Below are 22,463 nucleotides of genomic sequence, written 5' to 3'. Positions count from 1 at the left end.
AGACACATCCTCAAGATTCCTGACTGGTTATTTGTAATACAGTATGGATGTAATATAATTAAGTCATTAAGGGATTATTCTTGAACTTTTCAAAAGTTTTGAAAGTAATTCTCCTGAATCAATTTAAAGCTATGGCTTATAGGGGCGCCTGGGTGGCGCAGTCGGTTAAGCGTCTGACTTCGGCCAGGTCACGATCTCGCGGTCCGTGAGTTCAAGCCCCGCGTTGGGCTCTGGGCTGATGGTTCAGAGCCTGGAGCCTGTTTCCGATTCTGTGTCTCCCTCTCTCTCTGCCCCTCCCCCGTTCATGCTCTATCTCTCTCTGTCCCAAAAATAAATAAACGTTGAAAAAAAATTTTTAAAGCTATGGCTTATAAAAGTGCATAAATCCATAAGAGAAAGAAATATTTAAATTGCCTTCCTGAGCTTGGAGAAAATTCTTTTTCTTTTTTTTTTTTCAGGCATAAGAACATTTTATTTTAAGAAATGTTAGCCTAAAAGAAATTAATTTATTTAAAATTTTAATTATAATAGATTCCCAAAGTAAAATACCATCAATGATGTTTGTTAGGATGGTATTATTCTTAGTAGTACTATTAATATTAATACTATTTTTTTATTTAATTTTTTATTTTTAAAAATTTACATCCAAATTAGTTAGCATATAGTGAAACAATGATTTCAGGAGTAGATTCTTTAATGCCCCTTACCTATTTAGCCAATCCCCCCTCCCACAACTCCTCCAGAGTGTCTGCTTGAATGTCTGACTCCTGGTTTCAGCTCAGGTCATGATCTCATGGTTCATGGATTCGAGACCCACACTTGGGCTTCTCTCTCTCTCTCTCTCTCTCTCTCTCTCTCTCTCTCTCTTTCTCCTTCTCTCTCTGGCCCTCCTCTGGTCTCTCTCTCTCTCTCTCAAAATAAATAAATAAACTTAAAAAAAAGAAAGTGTCAAGTCCAGTTGTCATAGGCAGGTATTTTAAGTTTATTAATTTTTTTCTTTTTTTTTAATTTTATTTTTTAGTTTTTAAAATTTACATCCAAATTAGTTAGCATATAGTGAAACAATGATTTCAGGAATAGATTCCTTAATGCCCCTTACCCATTTAGCCCATCCCTCCTTCCGCAATCCCTCCAGCAACCCTCGGTTTGTTCTCCATATTTATGAGTCTCTTCTGTTTTGTCCCCCTCCCTGTTTTTATATTATTTTTGGTTCCCTTCCCTTATGTTCATCTGTTTTGTTTCTTAAAGTCCTCATATGAGTGATGTCATATGATTTTTGTCTTTCTCTGACTGACTAATTTCACTTAGCAAAATACCCTCCAGGTCCATCCACGTAGTTGCACATGGCAAGATTTCATTCTTTTTGATTGCTGAGTAATACTCCATTGTATATATATACCAATCTTCTTTATCCATTCATCCATCGATGGACATTTGGGCTCTTTCCATACTTTGGCTATTGTTGATAGTGCTGCTATACACATGGGGGTGCATGTGTCCCTTCAAAACAGCATACCTGTATCCCATGGATAAATGCCTAGTAGTGCAATTTCTGGGTCTTAGGGTAATTCTATATTTAGTTTTTTGAGGAACCTCCATACTGTTTTCCAGAGTGGCTGCACCAGCTTGCATTCCCACCAGCAATGCAAAAGAGATCCTCTTTCTCTGCATCCCTGCCAGCATCTGTTGTTGCATGAGTTGTTAATGTTAGCCATTCTGACAGGTATGAGGTGGTATCTCATTGTGGTTTTGATTTGTATTTCCATGATGATGAGTGATGTTGAGCATTTTTTCATGTGTCAGTTGGCCATCTGGATGTCTTCCTTGGAGAAGTGTCTATTCATGTCTTTTACCCGTTTCTTCACTGGATTATTTGTTTTTTTGGGTGTTGAGTTTGATAAGTTCTTTGTAGGTTTTGGATACTAACCCTTTATCTGGTATGTCATTTGCAAATATATTCCCCCATTCTGTCAGTTGCCTTTTAGTTTTGCTGATTGTTTACTTTGCTGTGCAAAAGATTTTTATTTTGATAAGGTCCCATAGTTCATTTTTGCTTTTGTTTCCTTTGCCTCCAGAGACGTGTTGAGTAAGAAGTTGCTGTGGGAAAGATCAAAGAGGTTTTTGCCTGCTGTCTCCTTGAGGATTTTGATGGCTTCCTGTCTTACATTGAGGTATTTTATCCATTTTGAGTTTATTTTTGTGTATGGTGTAAGAAAGTGGTCCAGGTTCATTCTTCTGCATGTCGCTGTCCCGTTTTCCCAGTACCACTTGCTGAAGAGACTGTCTTTATTCCATTGGATATTCTGTCCTGCTTTGTCAAAGATTAGTTGGCCATACGTTTGTGGGTCCATTTCTGGGTTCTCTATTCTGTTCCATTGATCTGAGTGTCTGTTCTTGTGCCAGTACCATACTGTCTTGATGATTACAGCTTTGTAGTATAGCTTGAAGTCCGAGATTGTGATGCCTCCTGCTTTCGTTTTCTTTTTCAAGATTGCTTTGGCTATTTGGGGTCTTTCCCGGTTCCATACAAATTTTAGGATTATTTGTTCTATCTCTGTGAAGAATGCTGGTGTTATTTTTATAGGGATTGCACTGAATATGTAGACTGCTTTGGGTAGTATCGACATTTTAACAATATTTGTTCTTCCTATCCAGGAGCATGGAATCTTTTTCCATTTCTTTGTGTCTTCTTCAATTTCTTTCATAAGCTCTCTATTGTTTTCAGTGTATAGATTTTTCACCACTTTGGTTAGATTTATTCCTAGGTATTTTATAGTTTTTGGCACAATTTTAAATGGGATTGATTCCTTGATTTCTCTTTCTGTTGCTTCATTGTTGGTATATAGGAATGCAACTGATTTCTGTGCATTGATTTTATATCCTGAAACTTTGCTGGATTCATGGATCAGTTCTTTTGGGTTTTACATATAGAGTTATCATGTCATCTGCATGTAATCTTTTGGGTTTTACATTAGAGTATCATGTCATCTGCGAAGAGTGAAAGTTTAACCTCCTCCTGGCCTGTTTGGATCCTTTTATTTCCATGTGTTGTCTGATTGCTGAGCCAATTGGGGAAGGTTCTCAGTTTTTCCCCACTGAGGATGATATTAGTGTTGGGTCATTCATATATGGCTTTTTTGATCTTGGGGTATGATCTTTCTGTCTCTACTTTTCTGAGGGTTTTTATCAAGAAAGAATGCTGTATTTTGTCCAATGCTTTTTGTGCATCTATTGAGAGGATCATATGGTTTTTGCCCTTTCTTTTATTGATGTGATGATTCACATTGATTGTTTTGTGGATATTGAACCAGCCCTGCATCCCAGGTATAAATCCCACTTGGTTGTGGTGAATATTTTTTTAAATTTTTTTTTAATGTTTATTTATTTTTGAGACAGAGAGAGACAGAGCATGAACGGGGGAGGGTCAGAGAGAGAGGGAGACACAGAATCCGAAGCAGGCTCCAGGCACTGAGCTGTCAACACAGAGCCCGACGCAGGCTCAAACTCACGGACCGTGAGATCATGACCTGAGCCGAAGTTGGACGCTTAACCGACTGAGCCACCCAGGTGCCCCGTGAATATTTTTTTTAATGTATTGTTGGATCTGGTTGGCTAGTATCTTCTTTAGGATTTTTGCATCCATGTTCATCAGGGAAATTGGTCTATAGTTCTCCTTTTTAGTGGGGTCTCTGTCTGGTTTTGGAATCAAGGTAATGCTGGCTTCATAGAAAGAGTTTGGAAGTTTTCCTTCCATTTCTATTTTTCGGAACACCTTCAAGAAAGTAGGTGTTAACTCTTCCTTAAATGTTTGGTAGAATTCCCCTGGAAAGCCATCTGACCCAGACTCTTGTTTTTTGGGAGATTTTTGATTACTAATTCGATTTCTTTACTGGTTATGGGTCTGCTCAAATTTTCTATTTCTTCCTGTTTTGATAGTGTATATGTTTCTAGGAATTTGTCCATTTCTTCCAGATTGCCCATTTTATTGGAGTATAATTGCTCATAATAGTCTCTTATTATTGTTTTTATTTCTGCTGTGTTGGTTGTGATCTCTCTTCTTTCATTCTTGATTTTATTTATTTGGGTCCTTTTTCTTTTTGATCAAACTGGCTAGTGGTTTGTCAATTTTATTAATTCTTTCAATGAACCAGCTTCTGGTTTCACTGATCTGTTCTACTGTTTTTTTGGTTTTGATAGCATCAATTTCTGCTCTAATCTTTATTTCCGGTCTTCTGCTGGTTTGGGGTTTTATTTGCTGTTCTTTTTCCAGCTCATTAAGGCATAAGGTTAGGCTGTGTATCTGAGATCTTTCTTCCTTCTTTAGGAAGGCCTGGATTGCTATATACTTTCCTCTTATGACTGCCTTTGCTGCATCCCAGAGGTTTTGGGTTGTGGTGCTATCATTTTCATTGACTTCCATATACTTTTTAAATTTCTTCTTTAACTTCTTGGTTAGCTCATTCATTCTTTACTAGGATGTTCTTCAGTCTCAAGTATTTGTTACCTTTCCAAATTTTTTCTTGTGGTTGATTTCGAGTTTCATAGCATTGTGGTCTGAAAATATGCACGGTACAATCTCAATCTTTTTGTGTTTACTTAGGGCTGATTTGTGTCCCAGGATATGGTCTATTCTGTAGAATGTTCCATGTGCACTGGAGAAGAATGTATATTCTGCTGCTTTAGGATGAAATGTTCTGAATATATCTATTAAGTCCATCTATTAAGTCCAGTGTGTCATTCAAAGCCATTGTTACCTTGTTAGTTTTTTTGATTAGATGATCTGTCCATTGCTGTGAGTGGGGTGTTGAAATACCCTACTATTATGTTATTACTATCAATGAATTTCTTTATGTTTGTGATTAATTGATTTATATAATTGGGGGTGCCACATTTGGTGCATAAATATTTACAATTGTTGGGTCTTCTTGGTGGATAGACCCCTTGATTATGATATAATAATGCCCTTCTGCATGTCTTGATACAGTCTTTATTTTAAAGTCTAGATTGTCTGATATAAGTGTGGCTACTCTGGCTTTCTTTTGTTGACCATTAGCGTGATAGATGGTTCTCCATCCCCTTACTTTCAATCTGAAGGTGCCTTTAGGTCTAAAGTCGGTCTGTTGTAAACAGCATATAGATGGATCTTGTTTTCTTATTCATTCTGTTACCCTATGTCTTTATTTACTTATTAAAAATTTTTTTTCAAGATTTATTTATTTTTGAGAGGCAGAGCATGAGCAGGGGAGGGGCAGGGAGAGGGGGAGACACAGAATCCAAAGCAGGCTCCAGGCTCTGAGCTGTCAGCACAGAGCCTGATGCGGGACTTGAATGCACAGACTATGAGATCATGACCTGAGCCAAAGTTGGACGCCCAACCCACTGAGCCACCCAGATGCCCCTACCCTACGTCTTTTGATTGGAGCATTGAGTCCATTGACATTTAGAGTGAGTACTGAAAGATGAATTTATTGCCATTATGTTGTTTTAGAGTTGGGGTTTCTGGTGGTGTTCTCTGGTTCTTTCTAGTTTTTGTTGCTTTGGGTATCTATCTATCTATCTATCTATCTATCTATCTATCTTTTCATCCTTTCTCCCCTCTGAGAGTCCCCCTTAAAATTTCATGCAGGGCCAGTTTAGTGGTCACAAACTCCTTTAATTTTTGTTTGTCTGCGAAACGTTTTATCTCTCCTTCTATTTTGAATGAGAACCTTGCTGGATAAAGAATTCTTGGCTGCATTTTTTTCTGATTCAGCACATTGAATATATCTTGCCACTCCTTTCTGGCCGCCAAGTTTCTGTGGATAGGTCTGCTGCAAACCTGATCTGTCTTCCCTCGTAGGTTAAGGAATTTTTTTTCCCTTGCTGCTTTCATGATTCTTTCCTCGCATGAGTATTTTGTGAATTTGACTGTGATACGCCTTGTTGATGGTCAGTTTTTGTTGAATCTAATGGGGGTCCTTTGTGCTTCCTGGATTTTGATGTCTGTATCTTTTCCCAGGTTAGGAAAGTTTTCCACTATGATTTGCTCACATAACCCTTCTACCCCTATTTCTCTCTCTTCCTCTTCTGGGACCCCCTATGATTCTGACGTTGTTCCTGTTTTTTTTTTGTTTTGTTTTAATTTTTTTTGCATTTATTTATTTGAGAGAGACATTGTGAGCAGGGGAGGGGCAGAGAGAGGGAGATACAGAATCAGAAGCAGGCTCCAGTCTCTAAGCTGTCAGCACAGAGCTGGATGAAGGGCTCGAACCCATGAACTGTGAGATCATGACCTGAGCTGAAGTCGGATGCTTAACTGACTGAACCACCCAGGCGCCCCTGACGTTGTTCCTTTTTAATGAGTCATGGATTTCTCTAATTGTTAAATCGTCCTCTTTTGCCTTAATTTCCCTCTCTTTTCTTTTCTGGTTCATTATTCTCCATAAGTTTGTTCTCTATGTTGCTGATTCTCTGTTCTGCCTCATCTATCCTTGCCACCACAGCATCCATCCGAGATTGCAGCTCAGTTATAGCATTTTTTATTTCATCCAGACTACCTTTTACTTCTTTTATCTCTGCAGAAAGGGATTCTAGTCTATTTTCAACTCCAGCTAGTATTCTCATTATCACAATCTAAATTCTGATTCAGACATCTTGGTTGTATCTGTATTGGGTAAGTCCCTGGCTGTCGTTTCTTCCTGCTCTTCCTTTCGGGGTGAATACCTCATTTCGTAATTTTGAAGGGAGAAAAGGAATTAATGTGCAAAAAAATTAAAATTAAAAAAAATTAAAATTAAAAAAAATTATAATTTTAAAAATTAAAAAAAACACACAAAATCGAATAAGTGATGTTAGATTCTAGGTGTGTTTTGGTCTGGGTGTTGAAAGGGGCTTAATAGATAAAAAAGGGGAAAGAAAAAAAAGAAAACTGTTTGAAAATTTGAAAAAATGAATACACTGAAGTAGACTTAAATGAAATGATGGAAGTAAAATAGAATTTAAAAAAATTTACACAAAAGTAAAAAATATAGTAGAAAAGAATTTAAAATATTTTTAATAAAAATTGAAAATAAAAATGAATTTTTTGTCTTTCTGTATTCAAGAAAGAGAAAAAAGAAAGAAAAAAAACAACAAAGAAAAAGAAAATTAAATAGATGGACCGGCGAATAGACTGAAATGTGACTGAAATTACTTCATTTTCCCCTAGAAGTCAAACTATGAAGTGCTTTATAGTCCATAAACTAAGCAGGCGGAGAGACTTGTATTCCTTATAAGCGAGGTTGGCCCAGTTAGGTGGGGCTTAATGTAACTGCTCCGTTCTCCACTAGATGGTGCTGCTTAGCTTACTAGGGTGGATTGTTGTGGTGCTTGTAGGTGTGTATGTGCATGCGTGGGAGCGGTGAAAATGGCGTCACCCAGCTACCCAGTCTCTAGTATTGGAACTCTGTTTTCCCCCATCAGCAATAGCGCACCCATCCTTTGTCTTTGGCTTCCATCCACTCCCCACTTTTACACAGTCTGTGACCAAGCCCCAAGCAGCACCGCCATCCTGAGTTTTGTCTCAGATGCGTCTGTTTTTCCTGATTCCTTACTTCTGAGGGACTGTGGCTTTGACCCGTTCTGCCCCTCTGCAGGAGGGTCTCACTGAGCAATGGCCAGGTGCTGGCCTCACCCAGAATCTGAAGCAGACTCCAGGCTCCGAGCTATCAGCACAGAGCCTGACGCAGGGCTTGAACTCACAAACCACGAGATCGTGACCTGAGCCAAAGTCGGACATTTAACTGACTGAGCCACCCATGCGCCCCCAAAATGTATTTTTTTAAAAAAGTTTACTTATTTATTTATTTTGAGAGAGACAGGGAGACTTCAAGCAGGGGAGAGGCAGAGAGAGAGGAAAAATCTCTAGCAGGCTCTGCACTGTCAATGCAGAGCCCGATGTGGGGCTTAAACTCCTGAAGCATGAGAAATGACCTGAGCCAAAATCAAGAGGTGGTCGCTTTACTGACTGTGCCACCCAGGTTCTCCTGATTGATAAAAATTTAAAGTGACTCTTGTAGGAGCGTGAAATTTGGGATGGATATGTAAAAGAATTTGAAAAAATAAGTCAAGAAAGATGAAGGAAGCCAAAATAGTGCTTATTATATGCTGGGTGCCTTATATGCACTATTTTATTTATTCTCCCAAGAACACCACAATGAGACTGTTAATTATAGGTGAGCATTCTGAGACATAAAAGTTAATTGCCCAAGGTCAGATTGCTAGTAACTGGCCTTGTAAGCATAAGGGTCATAGATGTGGGATGCTAGCCCTGAGGTCATTGCTGGCCATAGACAGGCTTAATCCAGACAGAAAACATAAGAAATCTGTGTCTATGTGTTCTGCATAAAGAACCTCTTAATTATCCAGGGCACTGACAAGAGGGTTCCAGTGAGGACTGAGTGAAGTAATGTGGACTGAATCTACAGTTTTACGAAAGCAGGGTAGGGCTGGGAAGAGGAAAATCTGGGGAAACTATAGGTAGAGTCCCCATAGCTCTTTCTGCAGCACAGACTAGTATGTGGCTACCTGCAACCCTATAAGATATCCTCTCATTATGAGTAAGGATTCATATGTGCCCATGGTAGCTGGGTCCTGGTTTGCTGGGGTTATCAACTCTGCAGTACAAACTGCATTTGTGGTACAATTGACCTTCTGTAGGAATAATGTCATCAATCATTTCTCCTGTGAACTTCTTGCTATCATGAAACTGGCCTGTGCTGACGTCTCAGGCAGTGAGTTCATCAGGCTCATGGTCACAACACTGTATATTGACTATTAATAATCATTATCTTTTACACATTAATCATTGTCAGCATCCTCATATTTGCTTTTCTAAGGGGAGAAACAAAGTATTCTACACCTGCTCAGCCCATCTGAGGTAATAATATTCTACAGAACCATTCTCTTCATGTACATGAAGCCCAAGTCTAAAGACACACTTAAATCAGATGATTTCAGTGCTACTGACAAACTGATATCCATGTTCTATGGGGTGATGACTCCAATGATGAATCCTTTAATCTACAGTCTCAGAAACAAGGATGTGAAGGAGGCAGCTTCATAGCAGCTTCTTTAGCAAGTTAAAGGAAAAGGTGATTGGACTGTGAACACATTGGACTTTGTTGAAACTTTAGAATTATGTTGGAAGTTTGGTTACTTTTACTTTTTTTTGCACTTTTATATTATTTAGCAATTTTTCATAATGACATACAGCATTTCAATATTATGGCATGCTCACTATAGAGAATTTGCAAGATACAGACAGTGGGGTGAGGGAATTAAAGAGGTCACCTATTACTCTAACACTAGGAGATGGGTTTCAAGCGTTTTGAACAATATCTTTTGTGTTCTGTATATACTGCAATGTTGGAATTGAGTATTATATGTCTTTTTATGTTCACCTTTATACATAGTCCTATTTCATACACATCATTTCATCAAATCTTTCAAAATAAATAAGTTCTCTGTTGTGAGAAAAGCAAAACAGAAAAATCCTCAAAACTGCACCCACATTCTCCAGTGGAGAGCCTTGTGTTGTACTTTCACATTAATCTCAAAATCCTCCTAAGTCATTGGAGATACTATTTTCTTGGAGAATATCTTTCCTGTGGAACTAAGTGTGCAAGCATTTGGGACTATTGAGGGAAACGGGTAAATGCCTTAAGGATGGAGCCTATGCAATCAGTCAGAAAGTCCTTATTTTATCTCCCTTTTTTTGTTTCAGCTTACATGTTAGCTCTAGCATAAAGAAAATTTTGCAAAATTAAAACTGGGTTGAAAAAATCAGTCTATTGGTCTAGACAGTAATGTGGACAAGTGTTGGGTTAGATGGCGTCATATCCATGCCCATTTAGGAGAAGCCAGGCTTTTTGATATCCTGAGATCATTCCAATACTTTTCCAAAACTTATTAGAGTATCTAAGTTCTTGATTTCTAGTGTGGACCTGCATTGATGTCTTGTCTCTCTTACTAATAGCTTTGTCACCTTAGTGATCTGAGAAGGTAGATTTGGGGGGATGTCACACAGGATGTGATATTATCTTGATTTTGCTTGGCTTCCTCCTCAGATTTTTACTCTATCTGAAGAACATTTCTAATTTACAGGCCAACAGGAATGAGAAAGTGTGTTCAAGAGTTAGCCACATTCTAGGAAATCCATTAGGCTGGATAAATTTTATATTGATGGAACAGTAAAGTTAGAAGATGTTAGAGATTAACATATTTTACATAGGCAAATAAGAGTTAAATGCTTGTGGTAATTGGGTATATTAATGTCACTTTTCCAAGTTCAGTTTTTAATTTTAATGGCAGGAATATCAAACAGTCATGAACTCTATATAAGTCCCTTTAACTTCCATCCTAGATATGCACAGATTAAATCTGATGGCAACGGTTGAGACTATTGATGTATTAGAATCACACCCTAGTGAAATAGGCTGTAAAAACCTATTAGTGGGGTGTTTGGGTGGCTCACTTGGTTAAGCGTCAGACTCTTGATTTCAGCTCAGGTCTTCTCTCCCACTTCCTGAGCTGGAGCCCTGCAATGGGCTGTGTGCTGACAGCACAGAGTGTGCTTGCAATTCTCTCTCTCCCTCTCTCTCTGCCCCTCCCCAGCTTGGGTGCTCTCTCTCTCTCAAAACAAACAAACAAACAAACAAACAAACAAACAAACAAACAAACAAACATAAAACCTATTAGTTTCCATAAACACACTCAAAGGACTTTTATTTCCTGAAGAATTCCTGGTATGTAGAAAACCTCTAGAGTCAAGCATATTGTGTTTGATCCACAGGCCATTTTGGATACTCAGACTCTACTTTTTGTTTTTGTTTTTGTTTGTTTGTTTGTTTGTTTGTTTTAGCTTAAATCAAACTGCTTCCATAAGCTCTCTGGGATGACTGACCTAGGGCCTAGTCTTCTATCAGACTTTAAATTTTTGAATCTACTTAATTAAAGAAAGTAGAAATTATATTTTATCTTTTCTAATGTCTTATTTAATTTTGAGAGAGAGAGAGAAAAAATGAACAAGTGGGGGAGGGGCAGAGAGAGAGAGAGGGACAGAAAATCCAAAACAGGCTCTGCACTGACAGCAGTCAACCTGGTGTGGGGCTTTAACTCACAAACGGTGAGATCATGATCTGAGCAAATCAGATGCTCAACCAAACTGAGCCACCCAGATGCCTTGAAAGTAGAAATTTTAATATGCATATTTCTCCTCAGAAGAGAAGATGAAGATAGTTTTTTCCCTGTCACTGTTGCAGAATAAATTCTGAAGAAAAGAAAAACAAGTCATCTGTTTTGATGTATCCATATGTTCAAATTGCTAGGCATACGTGTTATCACTATAATACCGATATGCTTTATTTAATACCTCAGCCTCTACAGGGTTTTTCCATTCAGGAAATTTATTTTAAAAGACTTTTCTATTTTTCCAATTCTCATTTAATTAGGATTTTGTGACTTGGAAAACAAATTTCCTGACAATTCTGGGAAGGGATTATTGCATAGAAACACTCCCATACTGGGGCGCCTGGGTGGCGCAGTCGGTTAAGCGTCCGACTTCAGCCAGGTCACGATCTCGCGGTCCGTGAGTTCGAGCCCCGGGTCAGGCTCTGGGCTGATGGCTCGGAGCCTGGAGCCTGTTTCCGATTCTGTGTCTCCCTCTCTCTCTGCCCCTCCCCTATTCATGCTCTGTCTCTCTCTGTCCCAAAAATAAATAAAAACGTTGAAAAAAAATTAAAAAAAAAAAGAAAGAAACACTTCCATACTATCATTTAATAATAATAAATGAAATATTTTTTCCCATTCAGAGTGTATTCTATCATTTGTAACTAATCCCTGATTGATATGTATGGCATATGAGGTCATCTTTGCTTTGGTCTGTTTAGTTTCATCTTCCACCAGCCCCCATATGCCTCTCTGTTTATATTCTTGTGATGCTGCGTTATTTTTATTTCCCTGCCTTCATCATGCCATTTCTTGTCTTATACCCTGGTGTTATTGTTTCTTCTTCCTGGATGTCCTTCCTCATATTATTTACTTCTCAAAATCCTACTCAAAAAGTTCAGGTATCACCTCTCCTGGCAAGTGTGTCTTGATTCTGAGTTACTTGTCACTTATACTTCCATAGCACATTAAACCATCATTTTATTTTCTATTTTTGAGAGAAAGAGAGTGGGGGGAAAGCAGAGGGAGAGGGAGATAGAGAATCTCAAGCAGGCTCTACTCCCAACACAGAGTCCTATCTGCAGCTCGATCTTAGGAGTGTAGGATCATTCAGGACATGAGCTGAAATCAATAGTCAGACACTTAAGCACTGAGCCACTCAGGTGCCCATAAACCATCATTTTAATTGCAGCATTACGACCTTTTATTGAAATCATCTGATTACATGGATATTTTTATTACTACCTATAGGACAGGTAGAGACTGCATCTTGGGCATTTTTATATTCATAGAAATTCTTACTATTGGCTTCATTGAGTAATTGAGTATGTATATAATAAATATATAAACAGTGACTTTAGAAAATATAAAACACTTAATAGAAATATGGGTAGAAGACATGAGTATACAACACATATAAAAGACAATACAGCTATTTAAGACACAACAAAAGTTAAATATTATAGTAGTTAAAAATTCCATTAAAAGGTATGATGAGATACTATTTTAAGCCCTGTAGATTACCAAAAAAAAATCCCAAACTATTGAAAGCATCATTGATGACAAGAGCAAGAGAAAAATCAGTAGTACTGTAATACTGGTGGGAGCATAAACTAGTATTATCTTTTAGGTTCATAAAAATCTTCACTGTTTTTGGCCACATCATTTCACTTCTACAATTCGATTTTAACAAAGTGATTTGAACTAATTTTGTTGAAAATGATTTAAAAAGAAAAAGAAAAAAATATCATTCAAAAGTAAGCAGCCTTAAGGTTCATCATTGGATCTTTAGAGGGGCAAATGATTTTAGCTTGATTTATTATGTTGTTTTATAATGAAGATCAGGCTCCTTTCTGAACTGTGGTTGTTTTCAGCTTTGTTTCTTAAACCTTTATATATTATCTGAGGATATCTTTTCTTTCCTTGCCTTTCTTTTCCCTTCTCCTTCCTTCCTTCTAAAAAAACATTTTCCTTTCCTGTACAAAGACTGTGTATTACTTTTAGAATATTTACAATGTAAATATGTGTTCATTCAAAAAGTCAACTTTTATTATAAGATAATTTATAAAGTGAATATAAAATTGTACAGTAAATAATCTATACTTCCAAAAAGGTTGTGTGTGTGTGTGTGTGTGTGTGTGTGTGTGTGTGTGTGTTTGCATGTGTGTAAGACAGGGAGAAAAAGAGATTGAAAAATTGAGAGAGAATTCAGTTGGGGAAATTTAGATGACTATACATGAGCCTCTTTATGATTTTTGTGTGAAACAGAGTAATGGGCCTCTTGTAATTAGGTCTTTAGGGCTTTATTTCTGAAGTCTCATGTTTTATACATATTTCATTTATGAAGCAATTTAAAGTTGTCCATAGAGGTTTAGAGAGGTCCTTAAGAACACTTAAATTGTGTCCTAAAGCATGGAGCAGATTCTTTAGATATTTGTGGATCTCCACAATGGGGCAGTGTTTTAGCCTGGGCTTTATGGGGAAATTGCCCCATTCCTAAAATGTATGGTTAAGTATCAATTTCCTTCCTATTTCGAACTAGAGGAATCTAATGGTGCTTTGTCTGAACTAGCAGAATTTATCTTTGTATTCACACCTGTAACAGTCATGTGTCTATAAATGTCAAACAATCAGTGAGTTTCTATGGCCAAATGATTACTCACTAGTAGCTGCCTCTTTGGAGGCTCAGCTACTAATGTGGAGTCATGAAGATTGGCTGCAAGTAGAAAAGCAGGACAAAATCATCTGTTGCTGCAACCTAGAGAGACAGGCAGTCTCTGGTTTGAAGGTAAGTTACTGCAAAGACAGGAAACAAACTTATCATCGGTAAGTAGGAGTTGGGCTGATGGTTTAAAAGTGTCAATTTTGAACATGAGCTGTTTTTCTCATTGAGAGATTGAGTGTTAGAAAGGGAATTTAAGGGTCTAGTGACTGCAATGTGGTGGGGAGAAAAGAGCTATGAGACCAAAAGAGCAGTTCTGTATGCAAAGACCACTGCACAACCAACTGGAAGGAATTTGCCCAGCAGGATGAGTTACTTTTTATTAATGTTCAGCTTTTTGGTGTGTTACATCGTATTTGGACACTGTTATTTACTTGAGCGAATTGAGGCTTACTATAGGGTGTACAGTAGACTGTGTTCTTTGGTAAACAAGTCATCGCTGGTCCTCTAGCAACAGCTCAGTTCCATTTGGTTCATCACTTAAGAACCAGGTGAACTGTGTTCCAGGTACTGTTCTAGGGCCTCTTTATACAGAGAGAACATACGAGGAGGATCCTATGACCAATTTGGATTTTTTAAAGAAACTGAACAGTATCATTTTGTGAACTGAAAAAGAAAATTTACCAAAGCAATGCATAGCCAGAAAGACACCTGCTTGGGCATTATTCTAGTATGTTTGCATGCAGTATTGGGGACTATTTTGAATATCTGCTTTTTGATCAGTAGGTCATAATTGTAAAAGTGAGTAACTTTTCCTTTTCCTTTTCCTTTTCCTTTTTATGTCAAGAGGCTTGCTAAAAATGTTAAAATAGTCTTAGTCAAAAAAGTTAGTCATGTGTTTTAAGACAAGGAACACACTGGTACCTTACTACAACCCTATCTTTTTATAGAGGGAATTGAATTTGATATAAGGCAGAACTTGAGATGAGTTTTGACATTTTGGCACCTAATTTTCTGGTGTCCAGAAGATTGGGGTGACTGTGATAAAGTGTATTAGGATCTGTATGTAGGATGAAATAATACCATTTGTCAGAACATTGTGTGTGATCTGATTAAGCTTTTAAGCTACATGTACTTGATAAAGAAATGACTGTTTCAGAGATGTAAAAAAAAAAAAAAAGAAGGAAGAAATGAACAGAGAGGCATGAAGGAAACCACTGACAATGGGAACCATTGTTGTGCTATTTGGATTATATGCACCAGCTCCTTAGTCATATAAACAAATATTATGATATAAGTGTTTTTATCTTCATTCTTTACCAAGGATGATGATAATCAGAAACGTGCCCAGGCCATCTAGTTAAGAGGCAGAGATGGTGTTTGACCTAAGTTTGCCTCCAGAGTCTGTGTGCCTGACAGTGGTATGGAATGTGCGTGTTAGAATATCATGTAGCATGGGGATAGCTAATGGAACCATGGCTTTGGCACAGATGATTTTTCACAGGGGTGCATATAATCTTCAGTATTCAAAGAACCCCTGGTGTACCTAATGCCTTTGGGGGTCTCAAGTGGTTTCAGACCTAACCCAGAAAAGTATGACAAATTCTATAAGATGGAAATCTTCTAAAAAATTAAATAATTTTAAAAGCTAGGGCAAAGAGGAGTTTAAAACAGGAAAATCAGATTTGGCTTTGGGTGATCCCAAGAAGACTAGTTATGGCCTGAAAATGAGAAGATGGATCCTTATTTCAGAGCAAAGTGCCTCATAACATTAGGTGGACAAAGGAATTGAGAATGGAACAAGAATAATAGCTAGCATTTATTGAGCTATTATTTATTGAGCTATTATTTTGTTTGGGGAATTTTACTACTCATAAAAGCAATAATGCATTTAATGGAAAGGAAATGACATAGGATATAAGGATAGACCCTTAACCTGGTCAAAGAATAGTTTACAGCTTGATGGTGGGACAGGAGATGGTTATGGGCCTGAAAATCCTAATGATACTATTTAAGTATCTTGAGTATTGAAAATTTGACTATATTTAGAGTACCTATTAGTTAGTCTCCAAGTCTCTTGTAGTGTGTAATACTGAACAAGTTAGAACAATTTTCAAACATACAGCCTTGTGTCCTATGACAATGGATGGTTTGATGTAGTATATGTCATGTAGTGATGTAAGTGAAAGGAGAGAGAGAGGCAGGCAGTGAATCTCAAGAGCTTTAATGTTGCTTTTTAAATAATAGGCAATCTATTCATAAAGTGCCAAAATTTCAAAAAGTAGTAAAAGATATACTGTAAATAGCCAACTTTCCATTCCTGTTGATCAGCTATCCATTTCATTTTCTGGTGATAACTATTCTTGTTTCTTTTTCTAGAGATATTCTATATATGAGCAAAAATGCGTGTATGTATGTGTATCATAATACATATATAATATTTTTTCACAAATGTTAGTGTGTCATATATACTATTCTGAGCATTAATTTTCCAGTTAATATTTCTTAAAGGTATTTCCACATCAATGCACAAAAAGGCCCATATTCTTTTTGACAGGAGAATAGTATTCCATTATTTCTATGTCCCCTTTTCCTGGAAATGTAAACTGTTTCCACATCTGCTAATACAGACAATATGTTAATGAATCAATTTGTATGTAAATCACTTTACACATATGCTAGCATAACTAGTGATAATTACTTACAGATAAATCTTGGTCAATGATTATATGTATGCTTTTATGATTTTGACATATATTTCCAAATTGTCCTCCATAGAGGATGTACCAATTAGAGTGTACATTGAGAATATAGGAGTTCCTGTCTCCTTGCCCTTAGGAGGCAAGCCATTAGAAGTGAAACCATGCCTTGTCCTTATGAGATCAGTGCATAGACATCTAAAGAATGAGTCATGGTGAAAGATGTAGGAAAATTCTCTGTAGCTCCCTGTGATGTTGGTCACTCAGTTTCTTGAAAACTTTTTTAAATATATGTGTGTGTGTGTGTGTGTGTGTGTGTGTGTGTGTGTAGTGTTTGTATATTCATACTTATATGTATAATTATATATAAACTTTAATGTACCAAATAAAATAACGATGTCAATTCATAGCAGGCACAACTTATATATACATATGTATGTATATTACCAATATATATTTTAATATATACTTATATATTACATGTTATACATATATTTGTTGTATATGATATATAACTATATATTGTATATTATGCATAATTATGTATATTATATCCTTAGGGTATATTCTGAAATGTAGAATTTGGTAGAAAAGTCATGCATTTTTATCTGCGATTTTAAAAAAGAAAGATATTTGATAATTTATGGAAATTTAGATAATCTATTACATTATAATCTGAGGAAAATTCTGCAAATATACTCTAACCAAACCAAAATATAAATTAACATGTGGTCCTGAAGAGAATAGAAGAGAAACAGAAGAGAGAGGAACCAACAGTGAACAATGAGTAAATATAGAGTGGTAAATACATTGATGAAGAATATCCAATACGTATAGTGTAAGGGCTGAGAAAGAACTCTCAAAAAGGATCATTGTAAGGAAATTATAAACACTTCTACATTATTTCACTGACTGAAATTTAGCAATTTGAGGATAGAAACGGGGGAATAAAAGTATTCTTGTAGTTCTGTCTTCATTTAATGTTTGAGGGATAGTTTAGGAGATTAGGCAGCACTCTAGTAGAAAAAAATAATCATTATGAGCAAATGGTTGGGTCCTGTAAGTCAAATTTTGAGAGTAGAGAAAGAGAAGATATCCACTTACTTATGGAATGGTAAAATTGAGTAGAGTGTTCAAGTTAATGAAAACAAATAAGAGTGACAACTTAACCAGCAAAAATAAGGAAGTGGGAAAAAAAGAGAATGTACTAATGTAAAGTAAATAAGTTATAAAAATAAAGTATATGGAAAGAAGAAAATTAAATAGATTAATAACTATATTTTAAAGTGAATGGACTAAATACTTTCATATAAGACAGAGACTGTAAAAGGAGATTAAAAATTTAAGCCAGATATATGTTACTTATAAGTAGTATACTTAAACAAAGCGAGAAAGAGAAAGAAAAGTTGAAGATAATGGGATGCACTAAGAGTAGGCAAAAGCTCCCAAACTAAGAGGAAACAGGAGTGTAATAGAAATATCCTAAAAGTGGAAAATAAAGCACAAAACAGGAGAAAGGCCAATTAAGAACAGTCATAGTTTATAAAGATTATTAGCCATTAACAACACAGAAGTAAGCATATAAAAAAATCCTACTTATATAGGCAGAACATGCTTACCAATATTTATATATAATTTATTAATTATAGATGACAGAAGTTAATTATTTCAAAGGTTTGAATAATACATTAAATAAACTTGATTATATGTATACATGTATGCATGTATTGTGTATCTATATAAAATCATATGTCTCTTTAAAAGAGAATTCATATCTTTTGTTAACGTTTACAACATGGATCAAGTAATTGGCTGCCAAAGTCTCCATAACTAGAAAATTATAGGTCATTTCTCATGTCATAAAATTGGAAATAACAAAAATCGAACACAAATATCTAATGACTAGAGTTCAAGAAACACACACTTGGGTAACTCCTGGTTTAAAGAGGAAAAGGAAGAATAATTATCTAGAAGTTAATGAAAAGAACATTTCATATCAAAATCTAAGTTTTTAGGAAACAATGTATTTTAAGAGCATGAATTACAGTTAGCAATAGGGAAGAAGGGAAATATTAAGGAATTTAGTTCTTATTTCATGAAATTAGAAAATCCAAATAAGCTTGAAAAAAATTTACAAACAAACTTCTTAAGTTTATAAGACAGGGAAAAAAAGATTGGAAAGGATAAATCTATCTAAAAGCCTCCTTTCCTTTTATGAGAAGATCTGTAATATAGGGAAATGCCTTGTGAGACTAATACAGAAAAAATATCACTTAAGATAGTAAGGAAAAAGGAGATAGAACGTCTCACAAGGGAGAGCACAGATTATAAGGATTAAATGCAACCCTATGACAACACATTTGTAGCAAAATATAAAGTATTAAAATGAATTTCTCTCAAATCTCCATGTTGAAATCTTACTTCTTTCTGAACAATCATCTATTTTGGTTTGATATTTCTTTTGAAACGTTAGTATTAGAAAATATTAGTAAATTAGATTACAAGGTAATCTAGTCTATGAGCCAAGTTCTCTGCAAATTGAATAATTAAGAATTTACACTCTGCAGCCATATGGCTTGGGGTTAATCTTAGTTATACCATTATTTAGCTATATGACCTTGACCTTAGGCAAATTACTTAACTTTTATGTGCTTTATTTTCTTCCTCTGTTAATAAAGATGATGATGCTAACAACAGTAATTGCCTAATAGGGATGCCATTCAGACTAAATGAGGTAATGCATAAAGTAAGCAATTAGTAGTGGATTGGCACAGAGTGACAAATAGTAGTCATTATTTTGTCTTTCATTTTATTCCTTTATTCAACATATATTTTTGAACATCTCTTTCTGTGTCCACTTCACTATAGGTACTGGACTGTGGAAGTAAACAACAAAAGTACCTACCTTTGTAAAGTTTACATGCTGCTGGTCAAGACAGATAGTAAACATAACATTATAATTTCAAGGAGTGACAAGATCATTGATTTATTGTGTGGTGGTGTGTAGCCAGTAAAAATGGTTTATTGTTCAGTTACACATAAAATACAATGCTAAGTTTTTATTATAACCTCTAGTTTACATATGTAATGATAAATATGATAAAACGGCCAGGCTTCAGCAAGGAAGACTTAGGTTTGAATCTGACTTAGCTCTGATATATATTTACCTTTAGTCAAGTTTACTTAATGTTTATACTTTAGTTTATCTGTAAAATGTGGATTACAATACCTCTATTTTAGCACTATGATGAGATTAACTAAATTACATGACACATTGCATGTAGCATAAAACATGTTAGTTTCCTCTTCCTTGCTTTGGTTCATTTTTGTATACTTCTTTTTTTTCTTTAGTCTTCTCCTTTAGAAATATTTTTCCCTTCTGGAAGAATATGGTACTTGTAAACTAGTACACATTTGAAAGTAATCGTAAGATACACATTTTGTTTTAACAAATTTTAATGTTTTACAGGTAAAAGAGAAACAGTAGAATGGAATGGGAAAATCAAACCATTCTGGTGGAATTCTTTTTAAAGGGACTTTCTGGCTACCCAAGGCTTGAGCTACTCTTTTTTGCACTGATCTTAATAATGTATGTTGTCATCCTTCTGGGCAATGGCACCCTTATTTTAATCAGCATCTGGGACCCCCACCTTCACACCCCTATGTACTTCTTCCTGGGGAACCTCTCCTTCTTGGACATCTGCTACACCACCACCTCCATTCCCTCCACACTGGTGAGCTTCCTCTCAGAAAGAAAGACCATATCCTTCTCTGGCTGTGCAATACAGATGTTCCTCGGCTTGGCCATGGGGACAACAGAGTGTGTGCTCCTGGGCACGATGGCCTTTGACCGGTATGTGGCTATCTGCAACCCTCTAAGATATCCTGTCATCATGAGCAAGGATTCCTATGTGCCCATGGCAGCTGGGTCCTGGATCATAGGAGTCATCAACTCTGCAGTACAGACCGCATTTGTAGTACAATTGCCTTTCTGTGGGAATAACGTCATCAATCATTTCTCTTGTGAAATTCTGGCTATCATGAAACTGGCCTGTGCTGACATCTCAGGCAATGAGTTCATCATGCTCGTGGCCACAACACTGTTTATATTGACACCACTGTTATTAATCATTATCTCTTACACATTAATCATTGTCAGCATCCTCAAAATTCGCTCTTCTGAGGGGAGAAGCAAAGTTTTCTCCACATGCTCAGCCCATCTGACTGTGGTGATAATATTCTATGGAACCATTCTCTTCATGTACATGAAGCCCAAGTCTAAAGACACACTTAATTCAGAGGACTTGGATGCTACTGACAAACTTATATCCTTGTTTTATGGGGTTATTACTCCTATGATTAATCCTTTAATCTACAGTCTTAGGAACAAGGATGTGAAGGAGGCAGTAAAACACCTACTGAGAAGAAATGTTTTTAATAAGTAAATGGGAAAGGGACAGGTTATTTTTATAATCACAATATGAAAATCAGTTAGAGAAACCAAAGAGCCTAATAGATTGGTTCTTTTTGCTGTGTCAAATTCATCTCTCAAATCTCTCAAGCTTTAAAAATTTTTTTTGGTGCAGTGCATAATGAAAATAAGTAAATGCCTCTGTTTTAGGAGTCAGTGATTATGGTTTTTTCTTATTGTTCAAGAGCTTGAACGTGAGGGCAAGTAGAGGGGTAATGTAATAGTGAGAGAGATTTCCAGACAGGACAATGTTGCCCTTTAAATGCTTTTTGATAAGATTATTTTCAAAACCACTTTAATATTTTCTTACTTTATAAGACAGAATAAAAACCTGTTTCAGATTTTTAAAACTGTTAAAATCATGAACTTACAATATTGTATTTACTAAAAAATATAATTTACTTGGAGCCTGTTCATATATGTAATGTTGATTGTCCTCTGTCTAGGTAGCTGTACAATATTAAACTTTTGGTTGTAGTATAATAATTTTTTATAACTTTTTGTTCATATCCACCTATGAGGTATTAAGTTATTATTCTTTTCTACTTTCAACATATCTACTTTGACAGTCTTTTTTCTGAAGGCCTTCTGATACATGGGATCTAACTGCTTTGGATGCGGAATTAAATGACTGATTTTTAAAGCCTTTTGAAAATTAAAAGAAAATAACTACTTAGTGAAATATCCATGGATAAAAGTAGAGCTATATCTTTTCCTTTGTACCACTGACTTTCTATCCATGAAGTATGTTGCTAATCCAGGAGGAATCTGTTATTATGGAATGGTGGATCTACCTTTAGATGGTTTTTACATTTGGTTTTTATCTGGGATTTCCATTTCTTTTCTATGTTATGGTAACGTTCAGCTTTAAAAACATTTACTTTCGGGGCGCCTGGGTGGAGCAGTCGGTTAAGCGTCCGACTTCAGCCAGGTCACGATCTCGCGGTCCGTGAGTTCGAGCCCCGCGTCGGGCTCTGGGCTGATGGCTCAGAGCCTGGAGCCTGTTTCCGATTCTGTGTCTCCCTCTCTCTCTGCCCCTCCCCCATTCAAGCTCTGTCTCTCTCTGTCGCAAAAATAAATAAACATTGAAAAAAAATTAAAAAAAAAACATTTACTTTTATCATTTTATTTCTTCATCTGAATTTCATACTTTAAATATTCATATTAGATTTGAATGATTAATATTATATATTTTTTCTTCCTCTATCATATTATTCTCAGAGTTTTTTTATTTAAAAATTTAAGTAATTTAGGTTATGTTTCTTTTTTAAAACAATATCCTATATTTTTTTAAAAATTAAATTGAAGTCTGGGGCGCCTGGGTGGCGCAGTCGGTTAAGCGTCCGACTTCAGCCAGGTCACGATCTCGCGGTCCGTGAGTTCGAGCCCCGCGTCGGGCTCTGGGCTGATGGCTCAGAGCCTGGACCCTGTTTCCGATTCTGTGTCT

At 36.3% G+C, this 22,463-nt stretch overlaps 2 protein-coding genes across 5 annotated transcripts in view; both read left to right on the top strand.

The window, feature by feature from the left end:
- The window catches only part of LOC101080836 (olfactory receptor 13C9), a 238,118-nt gene that overhangs the window by 178,915 nt on the left and 36,740 nt on the right, over positions 1-22,463 (top strand). The gene's annotated exons all lie outside the window — the stretch shown is intronic.
- On the top strand, positions 11,721-21,956 carry LOC101101005 (olfactory receptor 13C2). Its single transcript, XM_045042511.1, has one exon. It carries the CDS (start codon positions 20,034-20,036, stop codon positions 20,988-20,990), a length of 957 nt encoding a protein of 318 aa, XP_044898446.1. The 5' UTR covers positions 11,721-20,033; the 3' UTR covers positions 20,991-21,956.

Source organism: Felis catus, chromosome D4 (assembly GCF_018350175.1).
Source record: "Felis catus isolate Fca126 chromosome D4, F.catus_Fca126_mat1.0, whole genome shotgun sequence".
Taxonomy (NCBI): domain Eukaryota; kingdom Metazoa; phylum Chordata; class Mammalia; order Carnivora; family Felidae; genus Felis; species Felis catus.
The sequence above is the reverse complement of the archived record's forward strand: the minus strand, read 5'-3'. Positions and strand labels throughout refer to the sequence as shown.

Excerpts from the sequence above, each read along its gene's own strand:
- LOC101101005 (XM_045042511.1), top strand. The coding sequence starts at position 20,034 with ATGGAATGGGAAAATCAAACCATTCTGGTGGAATTCTTTTTAAAGGGA.